The sequence below is a fragment of the Oreochromis niloticus genome, linkage group LG9, assembly GCF_001858045.2.
Source record: "Oreochromis niloticus isolate F11D_XX linkage group LG9, O_niloticus_UMD_NMBU, whole genome shotgun sequence".
In the NCBI taxonomy this organism is placed as follows: Eukaryota; Metazoa; Chordata; class Actinopteri; order Cichliformes; family Cichlidae; genus Oreochromis; species Oreochromis niloticus.
Genome location: NC_031974.2, coordinates 14,625,340 through 14,642,008, shown reverse-complemented (window position 1 = coordinate 14,642,008; position 16,669 = coordinate 14,625,340). Strand labels below are relative to the sequence as shown.

At 40.1% G+C, this 16,669-nt stretch overlaps 2 protein-coding genes and 1 long non-coding RNA gene across 3 annotated transcripts; 2 read left to right on the top strand and 1 right to left on the bottom strand.

The window, feature by feature from the left end:
- The first annotated feature begins 37 nt into the window (after positions 1 to 37).
- On the top strand, positions 38 to 2,336 carry LOC100692318 (uncharacterized). The gene is made up of 4 exons (XM_003439253.5): positions 38 to 307; positions 1,552 to 1,662; positions 1,751 to 1,852; positions 2,041 to 2,336. The coding sequence occupies exons 1-4, from the start codon at positions 116 to 118 to the stop codon at positions 2,125 to 2,127; spliced, it is 492 nt and encodes a 163-aa protein (XP_003439301.1). The 5' UTR covers positions 38 to 115; the 3' UTR covers positions 2,128 to 2,336.
- Positions 2,337 to 12,067: 9,731 nt separating this feature from the next.
- LOC100692589 (uncharacterized) lies at positions 12,068 to 16,515 on the top strand. Its single transcript, XM_003439254.5, has 4 exons — positions 12,068 to 12,389; positions 15,444 to 15,554; positions 15,698 to 15,799; positions 16,227 to 16,515. The coding sequence occupies exons 1-4, from the start codon at positions 12,198 to 12,200 to the stop codon at positions 16,308 to 16,310; spliced, it is 489 nt and encodes a 162-aa protein (XP_003439302.1). The 5' UTR covers positions 12,068 to 12,197; the 3' UTR covers positions 16,311 to 16,515.
- LOC112847770 (uncharacterized) lies at positions 13,440 to 15,437 on the bottom strand. Its single transcript, XR_003221536.1, has 2 exons — positions 14,589 to 15,437; positions 13,440 to 13,775 (listed from the first exon to the last, which is right to left on the bottom strand). It is a non-coding gene; the product is annotated as an uncharacterized LOC112847770 (long non-coding RNA).
- Positions 16,516 to 16,669: the final 154 nt, after the last annotated feature.

The following is a 16,669-nucleotide window of genomic DNA, read 5'->3' as shown; positions in this document are numbered from 1 at the left end:
TGTTGATGGGTATGTTTAGTTTCACTTGTGATTCCTAAAGCCATAAAAGGGCTTGTTTTGAACGCGGGTCTTTATTCTCCAAACTGCCCTGCTCTCCTCCCAGACTCAGAGGAAAATGGCTGCTGGCTTGCTGTTTTTGGTTTGTGCAGTTGCTGTGCTGTACTCCACCAAAGCTCAGGATTCTTACGATGGTCTGCCTGAAATCTACAAGAAAGGAGTGGATCTGGCAATAAAACAGCTCAGCACCCACGCTAAGGTCCAACACCATTATCGCTTTTTGAGAACTGTGGAGAAGTTAGAACAGGAGGTAAGCATCATTTAGATCTGGCTGTCGACTCTTTCGAAAACTCTTGACCAGAATCAGTGTTATCAGTGTTTTTGCTTAATGTTCTGTATCAAAACATCAGACTTTTAAATTTGTGAAAAAAAAATAGGGTGAGAAAGCCTTGCTGATTGCACCAACAGTCTTCTAATGGTCTGCAGAAGAACATAAATGTTTCCAGCTGAAACTTGAATTATAATGTTAAAAAGAGAAAAATACTTTAAATTCTGCTTTCAGTGCTTTCTGAAGTTCTCTGTGGTTCTGGGGAATTCAGGTTCAAACTTGTTTTCCCATCTGTATTGGATTATGTGAACTTTGAAACTTAAAACATTCACAAGCATTTAGATTTACAAAACAGTTACAGACTGCTCAAAAAATGAAAGGAACACAAATCTCAATGGGGAAAAAATCATGTTGGATTTTTAGACTAATATGAACTGGGGAATGTTTTAGGAATAACAGGATGACACACTATTTGATAGAAATGACAATAAACTACCTACAAAATTCTGATTCCAAAGATACCCACAAAAATCAAAGTAGTTTTTTTTCTTTTGCAGCAATGCAAAATGGTACTTGATAGTTTGTATGGCTCCCCAGTGTTGTCATGTATGGATGTGTGACAGCATTGGGCACAGCAAGCCTTTTAGCAATGGTATATATTGATGGCAATCAATACCAATCAACCTGGGTATACAGGCCACGACAAAAAGTGAAGGAAACAACAGTAGATGGTAAATGTTTTTGAGAGAGCGAGGCAGATAACTGAACTGCAGCAGGTTTTATTCCCGGTTCCCCAGATCTGCTGATGACTTCAGCTGAGTATTGTTGCCAGGAAGACAGTGATATTTGCTACATATCTACACACACTCATAATTAGGCAGGGGCTCATACAGTACAGTAATACGTCCCATAAGTGCAAGCAAGGAAGCATTTATCTGTTTATCTGTTTATCTGTTGATGCACGCCAAGAGGCACAGCTGCAGTGGATTTAGTATGCCTGAAACATACTAAAGCTAAAGTGTTTCCCTTTGGCCTTCTTGCTTGTTTACCACTTTCTCAGACTGTTTTTTGTAATTTAGCCCTTGATTGTTGCCTTCCTGTAGATGACATCTGCACCACAGTGCTTTGTGTGGGCTGACTACTACAGAAAAATCAGCGATGAAACCTGCTAGGTTTTAGTCCATATTGCAATTGCGCCTCATAAAATTAACCTCTGTTTCTTTCAGGATGTATTTGGTGTGAAATACTTGTTCCATCACGTTCACCTGAAACCCACCAGGTGTGCGAAAGGAGCAACTGAGACTGACCCTCAGAGATGCCCCTTCAGGAATGATCGAGTGAGCAAATGTTAAAAAAAAAAAGGAAAAAAAAAGTAGTTTACCGCCTATCAGAACTAAAGCTCTTTATGTTGTCATTGCTCCACAGCCGCTGATGGATTGTGCAATTTGCTTCAAAGCATTTGAAGACCGGATAAAAGACGAACCCAATCCATACGTTCACTGTATCCAGAGACCGAGACTCACAGAGGTAATTTTACTCATGTGTTTAAAAAAGATCTTTTTTTTACATTTTATACTTTTTGTTGCATAAACCTTTTTTTTTTTGCTGTTGATGGCTCAAAAACCTGGATTAGATCTGGATGTTTAGAGCTGTCTGTTTAGTTTTCCGAGTGTGAATAATCACCAGACATCTTTTTGTGTTCTCTCTTGATTCAGGAGATGAAGCAAGCCAGGCTGCAGCACTACAGACAAATGATCTACCACACCGGCTCTCCTACACTCTTGTCTCGTACTAGCCGCTAATACGATCCTAATTGCAGCACAAATATATCCACAAAACTATAAAGGCAATCTTTAATTACCTTAGTTAAGAGGTTGCATGTATACTCATCTGTAGTGTCACTTTTTTAGTATTCACTTACTCACTTGAGATAAGCACGTGAAAGGAGGCTTCTTTCCTTTTAAACTAAATGTATTCCATGTGTTACATAAAATAAAAAGAGTAAAACAGCTGCGTGTGTGCAATAAGTTACCCCTCTGTTGCATTACCCAGGAAATGCAACAATGCATGACTGTGTTGTTTATATTTGTTAGAAATCCAGATTCTTTACAGGCCAAATTTTATTTTCAAACTAGCAACAAGGACGATACTGCACTTTTGAATCTGAGGAAGGTTTGTCATAGAGGAGGTGAGAGTTAATCCACAGATGGGGATGGAGGGAATGATTGACAATGAGTATATATGGGTGCTTACTTGAAAAATTCATGCTTAGCCAGGGAGGAAGGCGACACTGTTCTACAGGTGAGCTGTTATGTTGGAAGCTGGACAGGAAATCCAGTTGAGGAGTGAGTGGTTTGTTCCAAGGTGACCAGTGGGGAAATCCACAGAGTGGGATTAGTTTAGGTAGTGAGAACACTTCAGGAAACAGAAGGGAATATCAGGAGTCAAAAACAGAGGTTAAATACAGGGACTGAATAAGGGCCATATTATCACAGGAAGCAGGTGTGTCTTCTGGAACTGGATGCTCTACGTATAGGGTGGAATTCAGATGGGTCCTGACCAGCCCCTTCAGGAGGCAAAAGGTGAGACAAACAGACCAGCTTGAGAACTGTGACACCATGTGGTTCATAAGCAAGCTGCATGGGGTTAAACACATGCTCAGTGTGCCTTAACATCTCTGCCTTCACCAGTTTTTCAAGTACTTTAATCACAGTTGATGTGAGGGCGACTGGTGTAAAGTCATTGAGAGTTTTGGGATAACTAGATGTAGGAACAGGCAGTAAAACAGCATCCCACACATCAGTGTAGGGTAGCTGTAGCTCAGGCGGTAGAACAGGCCATCTCCTAATTGGAAGGTTGGTGGTTTGATCCCTGGCCGCTCCAGTCTGCATGCCAACTATCCTTGGGCAAGATACGTTGATCTCTGATGCATTCAAGAAGTATGAATGTGTGTGAATGCTTGATTGAAAGCATAGAAGAAAGTGCTTATGTGAATTGGTGCATGGCAAGAGTGCTCAGGTAGAGCAGAAAGCACTGCATAAGAACCAGTCCATTAACAATAGGCGCGTGCTGCACCTGTGAAGACTAAAAATGTAAGATCTAAGTAAACGACCACAACATGATGGTGGAAGGCCTTCTCTATGTCCCTCTGACTCATGTTAACGTGCTGTCTATGTTTGAGATTACACTGCAGTTCCTGGGTCTTATTACTAAAAACTGTTTTTCTAATTACTGTAACACGTATCACGTCCAGTCAATTGAATTTACCACAGGTAGACTCCAGTCAAGTAGTAGAAACATCTGACAGGTGATCAGTGGAAACATGATGCACCTGAGCTCAGTTTTGAGTGTCATTCTCTGGTCTGATGAAACAGAGGTGGAGCTCTTTGGCCTGAATGCCAGGCTTCATGTCTGGAGGAAACCAGAGACCTCTCATTACCTCGTCCCTACAGTGAAGCATGGTGGTGGCAGCATCATACTGTGAGGGTGGAGGAGACTTGAGGTTATAATTGCTGCAAATGTGCTTCAGCAGAACATTGAGCAAAGGCTGAGAGTACATGAAGTACATATTAGTACATACATTTGCAAAAATGTACATGCAAACTTTTTTCACTTTTTCATTTTTTGTGTAGAATTTTGAAGTAGAAAATGTGTTCAATCCATTTTGGAATAATGCTGTAAAGTGTGGAACAAGTGATGCACTGTGAATGCTTTCTGGATGCACTATACATGGATCAACATGTGTTTAAGTTTGACTTTAAGCTTGACTATGTTTGACTCTGAAATCTTCATGAGTTTTCATTTCATGGAAATAAAATATTTAAATGACCATCCCATTTGCTTTCCTGGCCCAAATACAACTGTTGTTTTGGTGCAGATGACAACAAAGAGTCATCTAATGAAGTCAAAACAAAAAAATTGCACTAATTACTGCTAAACTTTACATCCTGTCCTGGTGCCAAAAGCTTGTCACCACATTTTGGGCTTGTTTCCAGGATCTGGATTAGTGAACCAGGACTTAATTGTAATAATGCATTAGGATGTAGTCTAACTTCTCTTTTTTTTACAACGGTGGTCTTCTGTGATATTCCCCACTGAGTGTGTTTTAATCTCCTGTAATAGAACTTGGTTTGCACTCAGTGCTTGGTTTGTCCTCTGAGCTGCCCTGCTCTTCTCACGCATTTGGAGAAATATGGGTGCTGGGTTGCTGTTTTTGGTTTGTGCTGCAGCTGTGCCTTATTCTGCTGAAGCTCGGCAGCCTTACAACGGGCTGCCTGAAATCTACAAAAAAGGAGTCAATCTGGTACGGCAAGAGCTCACCACTCATTCTAGGATCCGACACCGTTATCTGTTTTTGAAAACTGTGGGCAAGTTAGAAACTGAGGTAAGCATCTTTTTGGTTTGGGTGTTGCTCTTTCACCAACTCTTCCCCTTTTTCTGTTATTTTCTAATGACACCCACATTGAAAACCTGTAGCTGCCTCACTGATGGGGTGTGATAACCTTGCTGTGTCAACAGTCTCCTAAAGGTCTGCAGAAGAACACAAAAGTTTACAGTAAAATTTTAAAGACAAATGTTAAATCCTAATTTTAAAGAGAGAGAAAAACACTTGAAATATTGGTTTCAGGTAACACCAATTTGACCCACTTTTCCTCTCTCTCTTTCTCTCTCTTTTTTCGGCAAATGGCAACTGTACAAAAAAAGGTTTGATAAAACTGAAACTATAGACAGTTTATGTTTAGATTATGAGGTGCAAAGATTGGATCACTATTTCGCAGACTTTAACAGACTGATGTTTCTACACAGCTGTTCATTAGAGTCAAAACTGATGCATATTTGGTTAAAACTTGCAAGATTTCACATTTCTTCCTGTAGATAATGAATGAGTTGCACAGCCACGACAGCAAAATTAGACATTAAAGTTAAGAATAGCCAGAGGTGGCAAAAGTAGAAACATTCTTTACTTAAGTAAACATACAGAAAGAAATACTCCAGTAAAAGATGAAATACTGAATCAACTTCTTTACTAAAGTAAAAGTGAAAGGGTACAGGCTCTGAAATGTACTCAAAGTAAGAAAGTAAATAACTATTTTCTGTTGCCTACATTGTAGAGGGTGAATTTGACTCTACATCTAAATAGGAAAATGAGTACAGTAAAGGGTTAAAGTGGGATTCAGCTGGAGGGGGAACCCTAAAATTGGCTGTAGTGGCTCAATGTGTCACAACTCATAATAATTTCTTAGTGTACAGGCTGTGATCAGCTGACCTGCTGCTCTTTGTGGATTTACACAGCTGAATTCAACAAGATCTAAGCTTCATGAGCTATCTTGGCTGACTGCCATTTCCTACTTTAATACTGTTACTGTAGTATACTGTATATTGTCTTTATACTAGACAGTATTCAGTTGGTATAAAGGTGGAATTAAATGGATTAATCTCAGCATCATTTGATGTAGCCATGAGCATCACAGCCTCTGTGCACCGGTCCAAATCATTGTTATCTATTGTGAGTTCACCACAGTACCGCAAGCTAACCCGTTTAAGTTACTTAGTTTGTTTTGCAGGATGTTTCACAATGTAAAAATACATAATTAACTAAAACACATCATATACAGATCTGCACACAAACAGTTTAAGTGTTTTCTGATGTTTCCTGAGCTAATAGAAATGTTGCACTCGAAATCATCTATGGAAGTCAAAGCTTAGGGACACCTGCACTCGTTTCCCTTGAATACTCCATGTCTTTCCCTTTTTTCCCCTGTCACATGGTCGAACTGTCTAGCCATTTGTATTTATAGTGATGTATTTTGGAATTTGGCCCTTGATTGTTTGTCTTGCTCTGCATGATATCTGCAGGAAGATGTATTTGGACTTTTATTCTGCCTCTTGATGTCCTGCACTTGGGTCCTCTTTCCAGAAACTGTCTCATATTTTATGAGGTGGAGCCAAATGGAGGCCACAGCCCCTGCAGATTAAAGTCTGATCATCACAAACAACCAAAGAAAAGCTCTGAAGCCTGTTAGAGGGCATTGACCTGGAGTTACACTGAGTAACAATTTTTTTCTGGCAGATTTCTTTGTGGAACTTTTTCTCTGTGGTTGCTTTTCCCACACAAACACATTTTTGTATTCCACCCATCAATTTTAATGCATTTACCTTATAAAAACATTTCATTAATTTAAGCAATTAATTTCATCCAGTCATCCATTCTCTGGGTTGGACTCCTTTTTGCCTTCAGATGTGCTTTAAATCTTCATGGCATAGATTCAACAAGATGCTTGAAACATTCCTCAAAGATTGTGGTCTGTATTGTGTATTGCAGCTGTGCGTCGACCACAAAATCCCAGTACATAAGTAGTTTCTTAAATACTCAGACGGGCCTGTTTGACAACAACAATCATGCCATGTTCAGTGTCACTTAATTCCCGTCTTCTTTCTGATGCTCAATTTGAACTTTAGCAGGTTGTCTTGACCATGGCTACCTGACCAAATGCATCGAGTTGCTGCCATGTGATTGGCTGATTAAATAGTTACATTAATCAGTTGATCAGGTGTACCTCACAAAGTATCCTGTCAGTGTACAAGTCCACACGGTGCGCTTCTACATGGCAGTTATATGTAGTCTCTGCTACCATTCATACAGATGTAAAGGGCATTTGTGGGCCTTACTTTTTTTGTAGCACTTCATAAAATTGTTCCATGTTTTCTTTCAGGGTGGATTTGGTGAGAAATACATCTACCACCACTTTCTTCTGAACCCCACCTGGTGTCCCAGAGGAATAACTGAGTCTTACCCTCAGAGATGTCAACGGAGCAGTTATCAAGTGAGCAAATGTCCCCAGAAAAGAAAAGTCTTCTGTCTATCAAAACATCAGCAGAACTCTGATGCTCTTTATGTTTTCATTGCTCCACAGCCTCTGGATTGTGTCATTTGCTACAAAGCAATAGCAGACCAGATAGAAGACAAACCCGAGCCACACATTCATTGCATCCAGGGACAGAGACTCACAGAGGTTATTTTCACTCAAGTGTATCCAATCTTTTTAAAAAGTGTCTTACATTTTATGTTCTTCTGTTTACTTCTCTTACATTAATTTCCTAGATATTCGACCTGTTATCAAACAAATTTTGGCAATAAGTCAAACTGCTGTTCCGATGGCCCAAAAACCATTAAGCCTGGTGAAATGGTTAGATTGGGACAGTTTGGAATAAAGTTGGATCTCTTTCTTTAGTTTCCTTTGTGTGAATAACCAAATATGTTTTTGTGTTCTTTCTTGATTCAGGAGATGAAGAAAACCAGGTTGGGTCACTACAGAAACATGATCTACCACAGTGGCGCTCCGACACTTTTGGCTTTGACTGCCAACTAAAAATAAATTCCTCATCACAACACAAATATATATTGTTTAGCTAAAAGAAAATACTTTAGTTACTAAGTTACCTTAGTCAAGTGGTTGCTTGCATACTGGACTGTAGTGTCACTTTGATTGATACTATTTACTTACTAATGATAAATGTGTTGAAGAAGTGTTCTTTCCTTTCAAAATAATTGTATGCTTTCTCTACTATACAATGAAAAGAAAATCAGATGTGTGTGTTATTTACAAGACAGGGGAAGCTAATCTGAACATGAACGAGTGACTAATAAAACAAAACAGGACATAAGACTTATACTGTGACCTAGAGTAAGACGTGAAAATGTGATACAGGGAACAGACATGGAGACATGACTGACACAAAAGAATGAAACAGAGAGAGATGATCGTGGGAACAGGAAGCGATAAACACAGGGACCAGGACTTAAGACGTATGACTAGACAAGAGAGGAAAATCAGAAAACAACAGACACAGGGCATGGAAAGACCAAACAGACAGAAAGGAGACTGGGACAAACTGGGCACGAAGAGGTGACTAACATAATCAAACAGGAACCATCAGCTAGATATAGAAATAACAAAACTCAGAGGTATTAGGAAATACTAAACTCAAGACTAATTAATACAGAACTAGAACATCTCTTAATTCCAAAGAGATGAGTTGTGTCATGAAATGCTGTGTGCAGGCAGGAGAAGGACCCAAACGCAAACTCACCAGAACGGGGACTTAACTCAAAATATAGCTTTATTAACAGAACGGGGAAAAAGGCGATACAAACAACAGTATGAAGCTAAACTCACGGGGAAGGTCACACAACAAAGAGGGAGGATGCGACACAGAACTGAGGGAGACGCGGACATAAATACACAGAAGGATAACGAGGGACGTGGGAGCACACTGGGAACATAGCTGAAACTAATAATTATAACAAGACAGGGCAGGATCAACACAACGTGCTGTACACTAACCGGAGACTATCAAAGTAAAACAGGAAGTACACAGAGATGCGGACAGGAGGGAGAGAGAGAACACGAGGAGAACACAGACATAACGGGCTGGGGAAAACATGGAATAAAACACAAGGAGGAGAAATGAGGCATGGGAACTCCCAGAAACATGGCGGGGGAGACAGGGGGTAAATACACGAGGGGAAATCAAATAAACTAACTGAATAACCTAGGGACCATGGAGTAAATAATGAACAAAATACAAAATCAAGATAACTAAGAACACTGGGTCAAAATGACCCAGGACCGTGACAAATAGTAAGTCTAGAGCAATCTATATTCTTAAGATTTTCTTGTTCTTACGGTTTGGCTTCTGTTTTGTATTTTGAGCTCCTTCCGTTCTGTGTCTCTGTGCCTGCCCTGGTCCCACGTCTCGGTGTTCCATCCCTGTTGCCATGTCTGATGTCTTAGTGTTAAGCTTGTGTCTGTGCATGCCTGTTATATTTCCTGTTTTACTTTGAGGGGGTGTCCAAATTCATGGGCTGCATCCTCCTGAGGCCGCATTTGTAGGCCGATTACGTCACAGCGACGCGACGAAGGCTGTCCAAATTCGTAGACTCCTCCAAATGCAGCCGACAAATGCGTCCTCCTTTTCCCTGAATTTGAAGGATGGGTCGGGTGTATCCTTCATGGCCCACCATATCCCAGAATTCATAGTGCGACCCAGCCAATTCCAGTTTTCAACAATGGCGGCCGCTACTAAGTTTAAATATTACTCTTATTACTCTTTCTGGGTCACAAAATAAACTTTTAACATATTTTCAGGCGAGAATGTAGCTGTGTAAACTTCAAATATCTGCTCGGTTTATGAAGACATCACATATTTGCAAAAGCGCTCCGACGTTTTCGGAGACATCTGCTATCCACCAGCTCGATAGTTAGCCGGGAGCTCGAGGGTCACTAGAGCCGGCGAGAACGGCAAACTCCCGGCACATCATTCTCAGATCACCGCAGTCTTTTGCTGCTCAGGTTAAACGTGATATATAAGTCACTTAGATAACCTAAAAATGTTATTGTTTGGCTTTTTTCAGTGTTTTATTTGTTCGTGAGTAAATCGGTTTGGCCGAGATTAAAGTTATTAGATTAGATTAGGTTAAATAAAACTTTATTAATCCCCCGGGTGGTTTTCACACAGCTGAATAAACCGCAAACAGAAAACTGATTAAACAGAAGTGTGAGATGGTCGAGAATTTACGCCAGTGTCCTGTTATATTTTAGATAGCAAGGAGCAGAAGGCCGAGTTTATTGAACTCCACTGAGACAGCGGTGACGCAAATCTGTAGGCTAGACCGTCCAATTTCACAGCCACTCTCTTCCGGTCTACCCGACGGGTCCTTAGGAGGATGCAGCCCATGAATTTGGACACCCCCATTGTGTCCAGTTTTGCTTCCCCTTGTCTCGTCAGCTCTGATTCCCCCCAGCTGTGTTCCCCCCTGTCTCCTGATTGCTCCAGTGTGTATTTAAGCCCTGTGTTTTCCTCTGCTTGTGACTGGTCCATCTGTGTTACCGCCGCGTGTTATCCCGTGTTTCACCCTGTGTGTTATCCTGCATATCTTTCTGCATTTTCTTCTGCGAGTCATGGTTTCAGGTTTGTTTAGTTAGTTTTTCCCAGTTTAGGTTTATCTTAGTTTCTGTCCTTCCCATCTTCACTCAGTCTGTATTCTCACCATTTTGAACATAAAGCTCACGTGCATCAAAGCCAGTGCCTGCATTTGGGTCCTTCGTTCACCACTCCGCACGTCTGCCACCGCAGCTGTTACAAAAACTGAAAAAGACAATTGTTTTACTTTAATTGCAAATACTAAGTGCTACTTTAACGAATGATCTTTGGTTTGACTTTATCAGTCTGTGCCACTATTGTAGAGAATTTTGTCCCAGTCTTTACAGTGTTGCTTTGGGCCTTTGAGGTTTGAGGGCAATTGTTTATTCACAGTTCCCTTCCTGCGACAACATCAGACTGCCCGCCCAGTCGAGCAGGGACTCACCCACAGCTGTCTGTCCTGGCCCGCAAGTATTTGATTAGTCCTGCCATTTCTGTCCCATGTGAGAGACTGTTCTCACCTGCAGGTCACGTAGTAACAGAAAAGAGCGCTGTCTTGAGCTCTGAAAATGTAAACAGGCTAGTTTGTCTAAGTAACTGGCTGAAAGAGACGGACAGTAAATAAGCATGGAGGTATTGTGAGTCCAATGGGTTTGTTATGTTTTGCACTAAAAGTTTGATGATCACACTGTTTTAGCCTAATGTACAAAATTATTTTGGCTAAGGTTACTCAGAGTTTTAAGGTGAAGAAAAGAAGAAAAACTGCACTTTATGTTGAAATTTTTATTATTATTATTTAAAGACAATACCATTTTGAAAATGTGCTTAAAGTACTTAAAATAACACTTTATTTTTAAGTCTGGCCAAATTTGGCTCTGTTTTGCATTGAAATGCAGTTTAAATGCTCCTCCCCCCATAAATTACAAGAGCTTGAGTTTACAGTATTCATGTCCATGTCATGGTTTTCATCATCAAAGATGTATAACTGAAATTATTAAACTAGAACAGAACAGTTTAAAGACATCATTAAAATGACTGTCACGTCTGTGATCACTGTAGGTAAACATACAAGAATATCAAACCTTTTTGCATTAAAATACAGAGGATATTTAATCAGTGAACTCATTAAACCGGTGTTTCACAACCTTTTTGGTCCGTCATCCCTTGAAAGGTCTCTCAGCGGGACCTCTTGTCACATGATTTCCACTGTGGCCCAAAGAGGTACTGGAGAAATATAATCTAATCCCCACAAAATGCTTACAAACTGCTGTGTCTTTTCTCCTTAACTGTATAATCATGACGCCTTTTAAGGAACTATATTTATAAAGTGTGTAAAACTGGCTCGGCTACAGTAACAAGGACATTTTTGTGTAATACCTGTGCATTCACTTTTTCTTAGCAGAATTTAAGCAGAATTTTAAGTACTTTTCTTTGGCGTACTGAGCCTTTGATTTCTTTTGCCACCAATGCCAGTGTCCAACAAGGTTCATCATGTTTTGAAGCCACCATAAGGCCTATTTTATTTTCTGCTGGCAGAAATAAGTTTTATTTTTTGTTGGTAAAAACAAAGAGCCCTCTAATGAAGTGAAAATAAAACTTTTAATCTAATTACTGCTAACCTTTAGATTTGTCCTGGTGCCAAAAGCTTGGCACCACATGTTTAGCTTGTTTCCAGGATCTGAATCAGTGAGCCATGGCTTAATTGTAATAATCTAAGTCCTTTTTTGGCACTGAGCATGTTTTCTGTTGGAAAGTTTTAAGCTATGACCTCCTGGGTATTACAGGAAAGCGGGTGGGATATTAAGTAAACAGTGAGTACAGCTGCTGGTCTGTCGATGATCAATGTTTTTAGTTTCACTTGTGATTCCTAAAGCCTTAATAGGACTTGTTTTGAACGCGGGTCTTTATTCTCTAAGCTGCCCTCCTCTCCTCCCAGACTCAGAGAAAAATGGCTGCTGGCTTGCTGCTTTTGGTTTGTGCAGTTGCTGTGCTGTACTCCGCCGAAGCTCAGGCTTCTTACAATGGGCTGCCTGAAATCTACAAGAAAGGAGTGGATCTGGCAATGCAACAGCTCAGCACCCACGCTAGGGTCCAACACCATTATCGCTTTTTGAGAACTGTGGAGAAGTTAGAAACTGAGGTAAGCATCTTTTAGCTTTAGCTGTCGAGTCTTTTAGAAGCTCTTCAGATTTTTTTGTTTCACAATGACACCCATATTGAAAACATGTAGCGTCACTGATGGGGTGAGATAAACTTTGTGACAACACTCTCCTAAATGTGTGCAGTATACTTTCAGCTTAAATTTAAAAGACAAATATTGAATTGTAATCTTAAAAAGAGAAAAAACCCCGAAAGTCTGCTTTCAGTTAACACTGACTTGGCACACCTTTCCTCTCTCTTGCTCCGGGGAATTCTGGCTCATACTTGTTTTCCTATCTGTACGCAAGATGGGAAATGTCAGCGAGGAAAGTGTTTTCAGCAGATGAGGTGTGTCTCTGTGAGAATGTGCACATTAAAGACTCCTTTCACTCCTTTCTTTTCAAATATAAGGCCGTACAGAGGAGGTTTAGATCAAACTCAAAGTGTTGAATGTGAAACTTTCAAACACTGGAGCCTTTCACAGTCTGCATACCAAAGTGTCCTTGTGCAAGACACAAAAACCCAGAGTTGCCCTCTAAAGGATTCATTGTGGTGTGAATGTGTATGAATGTTAGAAAGAGGCATAGAAAAAAACATGCTTGTTGTATAGAGTGCTCTGAGTGCTCATATAGAGAAAAAAAAAAGCACTATGTAAAAACCAGTCCATTTACAATTTACAATCAAAGCTGATGTATATTTGGTAAAAGGTTGTAGGATTTCACATCAGGATGTACATGTGGGTACGTGTGAATGGTGAGATGCAGGGTGCTGTGGGGAAAGAGCGAGGCAGATAACTGAACTGCAGCTGGTTTTATCTCAGATCTGCTGATTACTTCAGCTGAGTATTGCTACTGTACCTGCAGGTATACTGAAGGACAGAGAGATATTTGATGGATATCTGCACACACAGATAATAAAGCTCTGGCTGTCATCAGTGTAAGTGCACTTTATCTGGTGATGTACTTTCAAGCCAAGAGGCTCAGCTGCAGTAGATTATCTGCTATTTCACACAAAGATGTTCTTTATTCTCCAGACTTTGATGAAAATGAGCTTGTGCATAATAACCTGCAATAAACAGAAACAGAAGCTTTAAATTACCCATATGCTACTATTTAGTACGCCAGTTTTCCATTTCACTTGTGTTTATAACACTCATCACGTCGTCCTTGTAGTCCTTGGTTCTCTTATGTTCCCTTTGGCCTGCTTACTCGTTTATCATTTGCTGTTTTTGGAATTTGGTCCTTGATTGTTTGCCTCGCTCTGCATGACCTCTGCACATGAAGATTTATTTGGACTTTTATTCTGCCTCCTGGCATCCTGACATGTGTCCTCTTTCCAGAAACTGTCTCATAGTTTAGGAGGTGGAGCCAAGTGGAGGCCACAGCCCCTGCAGATTAAAGTCTGACCGTCACAAACAACCAAAGAAAAGCTCTGAAGCCTGTTAGTGGGCTGTGCACACTGAACTGGAATTACATCAAGAAACTACTATATTTCTAACAGATTTCTCTGTGGAACCTTTTCTCTGTGGCTGCTGTTCCCACACAAATACATTAAAGTTTCAGTTTATTGCATTTATTTTATGGGCTTTATCAGCCATTAGGGATGAGAAAGATTATAAGAATTTTGTTATCGATTCAATAATTGTGTTAGAATTATTATAACCACTTATTGATTCTCATTGGGGTGGCTCCATTTTGAGAGTCACCACAATTACTAAGCCGCATATCAAAGACATTACATTTGTGCAAATTAATTGCCTGCTGTGTAGTCAAATGTTTGTGCATGTTGGAGGTATTTCACCTCTTTGCTGTGATCACTGTTGGGTACATTACTCATAAAAAGTAACTATTACACATAAAACACAGAATACTTTTCTCAAAAGTAGTGCAGTACGTTAACTTCTCCTGGGAGTGATTAAGTAATTCATTATTATACTTTTTACATTGCTCTTATGTTTCTCTGTAAAATAGCAGAAACACATTTTCACATAATTAACAATAAAAACCTGGGGTGATAGTCCAACACACCATCACAAATCCTTATCTCAATGAGGACACACATTTAATCTTTCTTTTAGTATTTAGGTATGAACACAAACCAAAAATGAAAAACCGCACACAGAGACTTTAAAACGATCAACTTTAGAAACATGAGCAGGTAGAAACAGAGGCAGGAGCCTGACTGCTACTTAGTTTGTTACCTGTTGAAGTTCAGGGTCTGGCTGCTGGGCTGGGGTCGGCATTCAGTCAGCTTTAAAATCACTCTGGGTTTTTGGCTAGCTTAACATTAGCATCCTGGCTGGCTAGCTCAATGTTAGCATGCTGTCTGCGGATACTTGGAAAGAACTGAAGTTGTCCTAGCAGCATAATGCAGCTGTTTCTGTCCAGGATGCAGTTTCCACTTAACCATCGTGCTTTCGACCTTTTCAATCCATCAATTCTCTTCCATTTATCCTTATCAGGGTCACAGGGTTTCTGAGCTAGCATAGGGCAAGAGGAAGGTCGCCAGCCTGATGTAGGGCTAACACTGAAAGACAAAAAAACCAAAACAACCCAACAATATTCAGTTGGGCAATTTTGAGTCACCCAAACCCACTAACTGCATGTCTTGGGGGAAAGCCAGAATACCTGGAGAGAACCCACGCAGACACGGGGAGAATATGTAAGTCCACACAGTGCTTTGTCCTTTTGATACAAGACAGGATGGATCCATGCTCTCATCTAAATGTTGAGGTTACTGGATAGTTTCTCTTTTTCAAACCAGTTGTTGTAAACCCCATAGATGGTTGTGTTGGAAAATCCCAACAGATTGGCATTTTTCAAAATACTCAAAGCAGCCTGTCTGGCACCAACAACCATGCCAGATTTAGTGTCACTTAATTTCCCTTTCTTATGCTTTATTTGAACTTTAGTAGGTTGTCTCAGCAGTGTTTACATCAATTCAGTTGCTGCAATTGATTTTCTGTTAAGATATTTGCATTGACAAATCAGCTGAACAGGCGTATCAAACAACATGTTTGTAACTCCTCATAAAATTATCCCATGTTCTCTTTCAGGGTGGATTTGGTGTGAGATACTTCTACCACCACTTTTACCTGAAACCCACCAGGTGTCCCAAAGGAACAACTGAGACTGACCCTCAGAGATGCCCCTACAGGAATGACCGAGTGAGCAAATATGTTTTTTAAGTAAAGCGCTATACAAATGCAGGCCATTTACCATTTACCATTTTAAAAAGGAGTGTTAACTTTACCATCTATCAAAGCATCAGCACCAGTGTTATGCTCTTCATGTTGTCATTGCTTCACAGCCTCTGATGGATTGTGCAGTTTGCTACAAAGCATCAGGAGAACAGATAGAAGCCCAGCCCAACCCATACGTTCACTGTATCCAGAAACCGAGACTCACAGAGGTGATATTACTCATGTCCCGAAGCACATTTTGGGTTGTAAAAAAACATTGTTGTCCTTTTCCATTCATTTAGATCTCTGTCTGAATAAATAAATAAACCTGGGTAAATTCCCACATGATTAAACATACAACTATTTTGCTGGTAATACCTGAAATGAGTAAAGAAAATCAACAGCCTATTTATGCAAGATAATTCAATATTTTATTGAGGGGGTTATATTGGTTGGGTCTGATTATTGGGGGGGGGTCATAACCCCCCTAACCCCCCTGGAAATTACGCCCCTGTCCTTTTCTATGTTTTTGCTTTTGATGTTCTTCTGCTCTCTATTTTACTTTAAAAACTGTGGACATTTTTGAGCTTTCTGTGTAGTTTTCTACGTGTGAATAATATTCACACATTCATCTTTTTGTGTTCTTTCTTGATTCAGGAGATGAAGAAAGCCAGGTTGGATCACTACAAAAAAATGGTCTACCACAGTGGCGCTCCTACACTTTTGGCTGTGAAAACATAGATCATCATCATTGCAGCACAAATATATCCAGAAAGCTATAAGGAAGGAAATCTTTAGTTACCTTAGTTAAGTGGTTGCATGCATACTCGACTGTACGGTTACTTTGATTATTAGCATTTACTTACTCATTTGTGATCAACGTGTGAAAGAAGTGAACTTCTTTTGGTATTCCATGTGTGACATATAATTAAAAGAGAAAAACAGCTGTGTGTGCAATAAATTTCCCAGGAAATGTAACAATGCATTACTGTGCTGTTTAAACTTGTTCGAAATCCAGATTCTTTACAGGTCAAATTCCTCATCATGGAAACATGCCCACCCACAAAAAGACTCTCTCATCTAATAACCACTTTTCTGCA

Excerpts from the sequence above, each read along its gene's own strand:
- LOC100692318 (XM_003439253.5), top strand. The coding sequence starts at position 116 with ATGGCTGCTGGCTTGCTGTTTTTGGTTTGTGCAGTTGCTGTGCTGTAC. Across the intron at positions 308-1,551 it reads TGGAGAAGTTAGAACAGGAG|GATGTATTTGGTGTGAAATA; the intron begins GTAAGCATCATT and ends TGTTTCTTTCAG. Across the intron at positions 1,853-2,040 it reads AGAGACCGAGACTCACAGAG|GAGATGAAGCAAGCCAGGCT; the intron begins GTAATTTTACTC and ends CTCTTGATTCAG.
- LOC100692589 (XM_003439254.5), top strand. The coding sequence starts at position 12,198 with ATGGCTGCTGGCTTGCTGCTTTTGGTTTGTGCAGTTGCTGTGCTGTAC. Across the intron at positions 15,555-15,697 it reads GCCCCTACAGGAATGACCGA|CCTCTGATGGATTGTGCAGT; the intron begins GTGAGCAAATAT and ends ATTGCTTCACAG. Across the intron at positions 15,800-16,226 it reads AGAAACCGAGACTCACAGAG|GAGATGAAGAAAGCCAGGTT; the intron begins GTGATATTACTC and ends TTCTTGATTCAG.